This window comes from Lipotes vexillifer, unplaced genomic scaffold (genome assembly GCF_000442215.2).
Source record: "Lipotes vexillifer unplaced genomic scaffold, Lipotes_vexillifer_v1.1 scaffold1039, whole genome shotgun sequence".
NCBI classification, from domain to species: domain Eukaryota; kingdom Metazoa; phylum Chordata; class Mammalia; order Artiodactyla; family Lipotidae; genus Lipotes; species Lipotes vexillifer.
In genome coordinates this window covers 131,810-143,112 of record NW_006781249.1, presented here as the reverse complement: position 1 = coordinate 143,112, position 11,303 = coordinate 131,810, and the positions used below count along the sequence as shown (strand labels likewise).

General features: G+C 41.0%; 1 protein-coding gene across 1 annotated transcript in view; it reads right to left on the bottom strand.

The window, feature by feature from the left end:
- PDCD1LG2 (programmed cell death 1 ligand 2) overlaps positions 1 to 11,303 on the bottom strand; it is a 37,802-nt gene that overhangs the window by 23,057 nt on the left and 3,442 nt on the right. The window contains exon 2 of the mRNA XM_007454523.1: positions 5,577 to 5,882. Within this exon, the coding sequence (XP_007454585.1) occupies positions 5,577 to 5,882 (306 nt within the window). The remainder of the gene's footprint in view (positions 1 to 5,576; positions 5,883 to 11,303) is intronic.

Sequence of the window (11,303 nt, the reverse complement as noted above, 5' to 3'; positions counted from 1 at the left end):
AATTGATTTTTTCTATCATTATGAAATGCCCCTTTTTTATCTTTAATAATACTTTTCGTCTTGATATCGGTAACCTGCTAGATAAGTAATTTTTGGTTAAACACATCTGTGAATGGAAACTCTTACTTCCAGAAGCAGTCATTGCCACAATTAGACAATAAGAAAGTTAAACTTTCATTGGGAGGATCATCCTTACGCCAAGTCAAATTTTGCCTCATGGTAGCTTCAACCCATTGGTACTGGCCTGGTTTAGCAAAACAACATATGGTAAGCATAGTAGTTAAGAACATGGGCTTCAGAGTCGGAAAGGTTCGACTAGGCTTAAGCCAAGCGGTGGTTACGTGACCTGTCAAGCCTCAGTTTTCTCATTTGTAAAATAGGTACGATAATACTTATCTTTAACAGGGGTGTGAGGATGATTAAGTGAGTTAGGTACCTAGAACTTAGTAAATAGTCAGTTAGTACTGGCAATTATTATTATCTCTTTCATGTGACAAAACCCTTCAGATATTTGAAGATCACTGGCAAGACCCTGTATAGTCTTTCCACCTCTTAGGTAAAACATGCCTACTTCCTTCAACCATATCTCACAGGACATAATTTTCAGCCCCATTTCCAGATAGCAGTCTTTGGATACACTTTGTTTTTGCCAGTGTAACACGACCTATATTCCAGATATTACCTAAGCAGCACAAAGTATAGTGTGACTAATTTCCTATGTGCTGAGTACACTTCAGGCCCAACACAGGGTTTTAAAGCAGCCTAAGGTCGTAAGATCGATTTCGTTGAGTGATCTACTGCCCAGCTAGGTTGGCTATAACAGACCCCTTGTCACTTGGAGATGGTCTCCAGGTTGACCCAAGACCTTTGTTGCCCCTTAGTCAACAACTACTATTTGTTCAGTCGGTTATAGATCCAGTCATCTACACTATTATTCATTCCATGTTTTACCACTTTATGCACAAGGTGTGTGCTGTGTGGGTCCTGGGCCTGTTTGCCCTTAGATCAATCCCTCAGTTTCGGCTCTACACAGCGGGAAGGCTGACTCCTGCAGGCTGTGTATCCCAGGCTTGTGACAGCCAACAGCAGGCATTCGGGAAGATGTGAGAGTTAGCAGGAGGAAGGAGAATGAGTGTTTCTCCCCCATACTCTATGCTATAAGGCCTCTCCAGCAGCAGCCACAGCTCTTCCCTGGCTCCAGATACCACTGGACAGGCCCACTTGGGTTCCACCCCTGGGCCCATTAACCCTGCCTTCCCCCTGTTCCTCCAGCCCAGCAGTGTGGTAGCAGCTTCCTGCTTTTGCTAATTGGTGATTTGCCTCCCTAGTCCCCATGTGGCTTCTCAGTCTGTTCCATCAAAAGAATTACTATTTTCTGATTTCAATTTCCATTGGTTTAAATGGTTTCTGTTATCCCAGTTGTCTCTATAATTCAAATGTTACTGGCAACTGTAGCATTTCTGAAATAAAGATAAGCTTTATTATCTTTACTATATGTTTTAGTACTATATTATCTTTACTACTGCACATAGTATCACCTGCTTTATCGTCATAATGACCATAACTAAGGTGAAAAAATGTAGTTTTACATGCATTAACCTTAGAGAATCCTGGCAGGTTTCTAGTAGTCACTGAAAGAAATCTTTTAGGATGGCTCTCAATTGGTCTGTTAAATGGCCGGGGGAGGAACATCAGGTTAAACAGTTTGTAATTCCCAGGAGCTTTCTCCCCTTCAAAATTCAGGATATTGTTTTCTTAACTCAGGGTTTCCTTATTCCCTTCAGTTTCCCCAAGGGAGAAAAGACACTGAGAGCAGATTTAGCCCCATTAGTAAGTTTTTTTTAGCAAATGCTTTCTCTGGGCCTAGAGGCTAAATGTACAGACATCATTTCACTACCGAGTTGCTTCTCTCGGGCTGTTCTCCCTATGCCCTCTGCCATCTGACTTCCCTTTTAGGGTGAAGGCCATTTCTATTGCGAAAGAAAACGGAAACTATGCTGCCACCTTCCTCCACTTGTTGAAGTTGTACTCTATCTATCTTGGGCCTTTTTGTTGATTTAAAGTACGTCCGTAAGCCTCAGCCTGCTCACGCCTTCAGGCTGGTTTGGCCCTTCTGTTCTTAGTACCTGCTCTGAGTCTATCTGGGATCCTTGCTCAGGCCAGTTCTCAACCTGTGGGCTCAATCCCTGGCTTCTCAGGGCCTCTGTACCCTCTTCTTCAGTCGTGCTCCCTGGCCTTCTTCCGACAGATTTCTAATTGCCTTGGGGTTGCAACCTGGCCTTTCAAAAACTGCAGCCTTCTGTTACTGTCTCTTCTAGACTCTCTAGCCATGCTACCTAGCAATTTTCTCCCTGTCCTTATGAAATCAATTCTCTTTTCACTATATTTAATATGAACTGTTGCCCAGACATCAAAGAAAATGCTATAAACCTATTTTCAAGGTGTATGCCAAAACTTACGCATTTTAAGGACAAAGCACATCCTTCCTCTAGTCTTGTTCTATGTAAGCACACCCTAACTGGAGTCCCAGATCTCCCCTGCTTCCTTCAGACACCCCTCATCTGGGTAGAATATCCTTATGTCCTGGCCTTCAATCTTTTTCTTTTTTTTTGGCTTGCATTTCTCCTAAAACAATCGTGATGCAGTGTGCTCCTTCGCACACATTTATTAAGTTCATTCTTAGAATATATCATAGGTTTCTATATTGGAAAAATATACCATGTTTAGCCCGTTATAAACAGATATTTTTAGTAAGGCAATTATTTCACTCTTTACAAATGCATCCAATGTCACCTAGAAAACAAAGAAGGTGTCTTTCATACACACCACCATCCATTGAAAAATACATATAAAAATTCTTCTCTAATGGTCAGAACTTTACATTGTTTCTTTTTATTCCTCGAATATCAGTTCCCATTCCACTTCTGCAGAATTTTATCCTGATGCAACATGTTTGAACACTCTTTTGGTGATTATCCTTTTGTTTCTTTGCAACAACAATACATGTATAGCTATTGAAATTAAATTTTTTTTCTTGTGACCATGAGGCTTTAAGTGTTCAAAGTTTTCTTCTGCATTGAAATCTAATTTCCATTATTATCAGTACATGTAAAATCAAAACATAAAAGATTATGAATATTGATAATTATTAAACATAAAATAGTTTACTGGAAATGTATCTTTTAATGGGATGGATGGGGCTCTCTTTTTCAATCTGTTCATGAATCTGAGGATGCATACGACTTATGGTTGGAATGAGACAAGGTTCAGCATCAATTCTATTTCTAGTTTTCATTTTTTGTAGCTATAAGGGCTAAGGAATCTTGCTCATATGAATAAGTAGGTGGGAATGGAAGAAGTTCAGTTATAGTAATATCATGTCATTCTTTGAAAGCCTTATGATTTATATGAGAAAAAATTATTTTTTATTATCAGCTGTTAACTCTATTAGGGCCTCCTTCAGTTTTGTTGAAAACAGAGAATTTGATACCTCCTGGTTTGCAGAAGGATTTGTTAGTCATTACAATTTGGTATGGTATCAATATTTCCAATCATTCTTTTGTTTCTCACTATGGAGGAGTTTATACCTCAGGGCAATGCACTGTATTCATGATGGGTGAAAGGGAGGCTTTTTATGAAGTGGGTAAAGCAAAAATAAAAGAGGAAGTGTTTTAGGAGAACCCCAAGAGCCTTGCCTGGAAGGCATATTCTCAGGCACACTCAATTTGGGGAACGAGTACTTGGGGAAGATGAAGATCTAGAAACTAATTTCCTAAAACCGCCTATGCTATGCATCTCATAGAAAGTCTTTGTGATCCCATATACTCTAGCTGGAAGATCATTAAGGGTTCAAGGAATTAATTAACTAATTAATTAATTAAGGTTTGAGGAATAAATCTGTTCCTCACCTGATTCATCCCTGATCTAGATGAGGAAGCAAGCAGAGTGCCCTCCCATGGATGAGGGACATCCCTCAACCCGAGCGAGAAAGAGGGGGACTGGTACCAAATTGCCCAAAGACCCTAGGTGCATTATAACACTCAACTAGAGATCAACAAACATGGGGCAGTGATTTAGGGGTGCAGATACCCAAGTACACTAGGGGATTGTGAGGATGTAGAGCCCTCTCTCCTCCAGTTGACTGAACTCAGACTAACTTCAATGCTCTGGAGTTCCTCCCAGTTGATGTCTGTTTGTAGGAAATGCAATAAAGATAGAAGGCCGTTACATCCAGCTAAGGGCTTTCCTGATGACTCACTATTAGTTGAGATGTAAGAGGGCACCATCCCTGCAGTAATTGAGGGTCTTTGATCCAAACCTCTGGGCACTCACCATATGCCAAGCACCATGCTCAGCTCTTTATGTTCATTATCTCTTTTAATTTTTACAATAATCCTATGTGGTAGATGCTACTATTGCTATTCTTTTACAAATAAGAAAAATGCGAGATTAAGAGAGGTGAAATAACCTGCCCAAGGTCAGGTGAAAACAACATTCAACCTCGTGTCTAATTATTCTAGTTTGTCCTTCTTTATACCAGATCATAAAGTCACCTCACTGCTGTCAAGGTCAATGGTCTTTAGGGACCAAAATCCACAGACCCTCCAGAAGACAGAACATATCCTCTGAGTGTAATGTGTGGAATAGGGAGGGGACAGAGAAAAACTGGCATAGTTTAACTGGGACCAGTCAGCGAAGGCTGAAAAGCATAAGCCAATGAACAGAGCCAAATCTATTCTTCTACAGTTGTTTTATGTCTTTCCTCAAATGACCTTTCCCAGAACAAACAAGAACTTGAAGATTCTCTTCAGATTCAGGTTCTTGGCTCATGTTGTGGTGGAGAGAAGCCCTCAACCCAGAGGAATGGGGACAGCTATTGATTCACCGGCTCCCTCAGGCTACCCAATTCAATTCTCTGGACTTCAGCTGTTTCATGTGCAATAGATTAGGCTGGGACTAGAGTAGCATTTTCCAAACTTTTTAGACTATGACCCAGAGTGAGAAAAAAATGATCACACCACGAGACAAGATGCACAGGCACACGCGTGCACACACACACACCCCTCTGAAATAATTTGTGTTTCACAAAGCAACACTAATCCCTACTATGTGATGCCCTGATCTATTCTACTCTATTCATTCGGTTCATTCATTTTATTGGTAAAAAACACCCACCTGGTTGCTACTCATTAAGCTGATATTTTAATCTGTTAATGAGTGGCAAATCATGGTTTAAAAAACGCTGGACTCTGAAAGAGTAGTTTAATATCAAGTCAGTATTGTTCCTGTGAATTAGGCAAAACTTATCTTTGGTACTCTCCCAGCTTTCAGGGACTCATTTTCCTGGCTTTCTCTAGACCAGTTTTATTCCCTCTACCCCTATTTACCCTCACCTCCACTGCTTTATACTCAGATATCAAAAAATATTTCTGAGCAGGTGTTTTTGTTTTCTCTGAGGCATCTCTGTCTCTTTATAGCCATCCTCCCAGTTTTGGCTTGAGCTTGTTACTTGCAGCTAATGCAGGTCCTGTGTTGGAGAGATACCTCCATGTATTCCAGTCCCTGAAACTACTTACCTTTGACTTTCAGAGTCAGGTACTTGTAGTCCCAGGCGATCCCATAGATGATCAGGCAGCGGTACTGCCCTGCATCTCTCACTTGGACTTGGGGGATGTGGAACAAGGCCTTCCCCAGGGGCAGCTGCTCCTCCAGCAAAGTGGCTCTTTCACTGAGCAAGGTTGTATCATTTTCCACCTTTTGCAAACTGGCTTTTAAGTCTCCGAGTTCCACATGACCTCCGGTGTCAAAATCACACTCCAAGGTCACATTGCCACCATAGTCTACCGTGTACATTTCCTTCGGGACCGTCACTGTGAATAAAGCTGAACAGAAAATAAGACATTCTCAGATTGTCTGCCTTCACATTTCAGTTCTGTACAGAGTGGGACCTGAGGAGACCCATCCCACCCCCGTTTCCCGAGAGATACCTGTCATTATCTGGGCATTTGTGAAGGCTCCTTTCTCTCCTTTGCTCCATCCATTCTGGGAAAGAGTAGAATTCTTGATCTGCTCTGAGGTAGTTCTCACCTCTCAACACTCCTCACCTGTGCAGCTGACTGCCTTCCTACCCCCTATTATCCAGGCTCATTTTCTTCATATGGGTCAAATTATATCATTATCTGCCAAATTCTACCTCCTCTCACCAGTGATAGTAATAATAACTATCACTCATTGAGTTCTTACTAGGTGTTAGGCCTCTGCCAACACATGATCTCTTTTAGTCTCCCCAGGAAGCCAGTGATATAGAGCTATCTTCTTTTTAGAAAATGAAACTGAGACACAGAAAGGTTAAGCAACTTGCCTAAGATTGCACAGCCAGGATCAGACCCAGGTATTGTTAAGTTTAAGTGCTCTTAACCAGCACATCATACAAGTCTACTGTAGAAGCGTCTTTTCTATCAATAAGAGGAAAGAAAGAATGGAACTAATACTTAGTGTATACCTACTATGTGCCAGCCACTGTTCTAGGCTCTTTATAACTATATCATTGGGACTTCCCTGGTGGTCCAGTGGTTAAGACTCCACGCTCCCAAGGCAGGGGGCCTGGGTTCGACCCTGCATGCCTCAACTAAGAGCCCGCATGCTGCAACTAAAAAGATCCCGCATGCAGCAACGAAGATCCCGAGTGCCGCAACTAAGACCCGGAGCAGCAAAATAAATAAATAAATAAATAAATAAATAAATATGTTTTTTAAAAAACCTATGCCACTTAATACTGAAAATACAAGCATGAAACATATATTATCATTACTGTTTTATAGTTGAGGAAACTAGGTCAAAGAGGTTTGCTCCAGGATGTACAGTTAGTAAAGTTAAAATTCAGAGCTAGTCAGATGGTTGACTTCAAAATCTGTAGTCTTTGAAACAGTATTTCCCAAAACGTGAGGCACATACTTCTAGAAGTATGCAAAATGATTTTAGATACGGCAGAATCAAGGCCCAAAGGGAGTTGGATTATTCGGAGAGGAATTTATTCCCTCTTCAATTCTATTTCAACCCTTCAAATTACATATAATTTGCAACTAGACTCTCACGTCTCTAACAATGGTTATTTTTCTTTTTATTTTATTTTATTTATTCATTTGTTATTTTTGGCTGCTTTGGGTCTTCGTTGCTGTGCGTGGGCTTTCTCTAGTTGTGGCGAGCGGGTGCTACTCTTCGATGCAGTGCATGGGCTGCTCACTGCGGTGGCATCTCTTGTTGCAGAGCATGGGCTCTAGGTGCGTGGGCTTCAGTAGTTGTGGCTCGCGGGCTCTAGAGCGCAGGCTCAGTAGTTGTGGCGCACGGGCTTAGTTGCTCCGCAGCATGTATGATCTTCCCAGGCCAGGGCTCAAACCAGTGTCCCCTGCCTTGTCTGGTGGATTCTTAACCACTGCGCCACCAGGGAAGCCCTATTTTTCCTTTTAATACAACAAGAAGCTCTCAGGCAGATATTATCTGGGTAGAATTTAGTAGCACCACTTTACATTCATTGCATTTATTTTTGCTCATATCCTCTATTTACCTGTACCAGTGATACTGGTTTTCCATTTACCACAAGGGTAGATTGTTTTGTTCAAAAAATAAAAGCTCAGTTGATTTAGATAATTCTATAAAAACAATAGCACAAAGAGTAGTCAAACATAGCAAAACTAACGAAAGTAGTGTATGCATGAATAAATTGTGATAAATTGTACAAAATTATGCTGCTTCCATTATTAATGAGTGGTTAGTCATTAAGACTGAGTGTAAGATCTCAAAGTAGCTTCTGAATTGTGACAGAAGATTAGATCAAATTATGTTCAGTAGAGCTTACTTCATTAATCCATTCATTTAATCAGTCAAAACATCCACTTATATTTGGGGATGGCTTCTAAGAATATGCTATTTGAGTGGTTGTTTCCACATAAAACATGGTATGGAAAGAGCTTGGGATTTAGTGACAGATGAACCTGGGTTCAAATTTTGACTATATCAGGATTATGAGCCCTTTGATCTTGATCATGCCATTTAAACTCTATGAGTCTCTTATCTGTAAAGGTCGAAGATAACATCTACCTGTCAGCGTTGTGGGGAAAACTAGACAAAATGGCACACGTGAAGTGCCTTATTTTGGCAGGTAGTCAGCAAACTTTTCTTTTGTACAATGTTTTAATTCTTGAGAAAGTGGTATTCGGACCACCCTGGATAACAGATTTCACAGTATAAATAGTTTGGGGGTTTTCTGTTGCTTGAATGATTCACATCACAATTCTCTTCTGACTGGAGTTTTTCCTCCTACCATCCTGCAAATCTTTGAAGGCAGTGACCAGGTTGAATTTGCTTTGGCGTCTCCAGTGCCTAACACATACTAAATTCCAGTTGAGGGTTTAACATAAAATGACAAAAAGGGGGAGAGGGAGAAACAAAAGGATGAGCCTCCCCATATTCACTTTTGCTTTCCTCTCATCAAATAGCAACTTGCCCCAAATTGCACAAACTGGCATTCTTTTTTTTTTTGTGGTACGCGGGCCTCTCACTGCTGTGGCCTCTCCCGTTGTGGAGCACAGGCTCCGGAGTGCAGGCTCAGCGGCCATGGCTCACGGGCCCAGCCACTCCACAGCATGTGGGATCTTCCCGGACTGGGGCACGAACCCGTGTGCCCTGCATTGGCAGGCAGACTCTCAACCACTGCGCCACCAGGGAAGCCCCAAACTGGCATTCTTAATCACCAGCCAGCACACGTGAGAGTGTAGTGCACACACTTGAGTTTTTATCAAAAATTAATGACGAGCTTATATATTGCCTCCAACCCCTGTTTTAACCACAACTAGAACATTAGCGTGCCTTTCTGACAGAGATCTATGATACAAAAAGGAGTTCACAGCTGCCTGGTATTCTTTTGCGCAGGATGGGGGTGGGGGCAGGCTACAATGTGAGTGCTTCTGTGTAAAACAATGCCAATTCAGCATTTGCTTGGCCAGGTTGAGAAGACTCTGGGACGATACATGTGAGAAAAGATGCCATGCTTCTGAATTTCCCGCATGATTCCATTTTGTGGAATTCCCTGAACACTTGTAATAACGCTCACCGGAGTCTCCGTAATAGGATACTCTTTAAAGTAGATTCCTTTATGATTAGAATCACCTCCAAATACTTGAGTCATTAAGTCCCCTTATAATTAAAACAGAGCTGCCTGATACCAAATCCACTCTGCCCTGGAGAATAATATTTATTTATTCATTCTCTAATATGTATTAACCATATTCTCTGCACCAGGTTCAGGAATTTACACTACTTTTACTCTCCTCATAGCACTTTCTTCTCTTATTTTATTACACATGATATAACAAGAAACAGGGAAGAGAAATGGGGCTTGCAGGGAAGGTTAATTGCTGAACCTGAGATTTAACAAGAGTCAGAGGACTTTGGGTGTAGTCTCTATTGAATTTATTTAGTAGATTTATTTACCACACTTATACTTTCTTCTCATGAGAGAAGGAACGCCTCTAACTTCCTCTGGAACTCCCCATAGCATACAGCAGAACTCCCCTCTTCACTGTCTGGGCCTTTGAAAAAAAAATCCATTTTCTGCTTGCTTTTCCCCTCTGCCTTGTGCAGAGTGTGTGTGTATATACAGAGGTTGGAAGCATAAAGTATGCTACCTCTCAGGCAGGTGACATTTTCCATCTAATGTTCACAAGAGGAAAGAGCAATTGGCAAAGATGAATCACATATCTGAGTCGCTCAGAATAACTAGAAGATTAATTGTTAGTTGGTCTATTTTGCTCCAACTAAAGCTTCTAAGACATGCAAAGCTTTGAGCTTGATTACTCGATACAAAATGACAAGTTTAGGAAATGCAATACTAAAATATTCTTACTTATTGTAAATTACAGAGGAAATCAAAACACTCTTGCAAGCAATTCTGTGAAGAGGTTTTTCTCAAGCTTGGCTGCACATTAGAATCACTAATGAGAGGGCCTCAACCTTACATCATAAGAATTACCTGGGAAGCTTTTAAAACGCACTAATGCTCAAACCCCACCCTGGATCCTCTAAAATTAAATTCTAATTATTTTGTGAGGCCAGCATCAATTAAAAAAAAAATTTCCCTAGAAGCTTCTAATGTGCAGGGAGCATTGAGAAACCATTGGTTGGACAAATAAAACACCTGCACTTGCAAACATTTTTTTACCATCCTGCCATCCAAAGTGTTGTCATCAGTTTTCCCTGGGAGCTAGTTAGGAATGCAGAATCTCAGCCCATGCCCTGGACCTAGAGAAGCAGAATCTGCATTTTAACAAGGTTGGGGTGATTCACATGCACATTGACATCTGAGAAACAGAGTTATAACATTGGCTTGCATTTGGACTGTGACTGGGAAGTAGAGTAAAAGATAACATTTATTAAACTCAATGAACCAGACACTGGGCTAAACTGTACATCACCATTTCATGTTCCCAAAACCCTGCAAGGTAGGAGTCACTACCCCCATTTTACAGATGGGGAAACTGAGGCTTAAAGAAATGATACAACTTGCCCAAAGTAAAAAAGTGGGAGCTCATGGAGTTGGAATTCAAATTCATATCTCTGTGTGTTGAAAGCTTGTACTTCTAACAGACAGGACTATATATCTACTGGCATGTGTATACTACATGCATGAATGAAATAGATATACTCTTCAGCCTTATAATAAGGAAAAGACATTTGTTGTCTATTTCATATGTCACATGGTTATTAAATTAAACTTCAACCTAGCATTGAATTCCTGATGTCATCAGACAAAGGAGAAAACTGGAAAGTTTCCACAACTGCAAATTAAGCCAACAAAACATTCATTTGGTCATCCTGACTAAATTAAAGGGCAAAGGACTTGGCCAGAGCATGAAAAATTAATAAATGCACGTTCTTTAGACAGATTAAAATAGCTGGCTTGAGTAATGCCAGAGCCTTTCTGAAAGCTCTTGGGGGAAGTTTGCCTTTTATTTGCAGTCAGGGCACCAATGGAGTCAGATCTGTCACATCTCCAGGAAACACAAAACAATTTAGTTGCATTATCTCCCAAGACAGCTTCCTCTTTAAGCTAATTTTATACCTTTTTTCCCCATTAACAACAGAAGCTTAAGTGTTTACAGACTTCTTAAGGTATTTTGAAAGGCGAGGATGGGTGTAGGCAGTGAGGGGAGGGGGCACCGCTTTACACAGCCAGCCTTCAGAAAGCTCTAGTTCCTGGTTTAGAATAGATGCTGCTCTGGTCACTTGACGCATGCACTCCTCGTAGC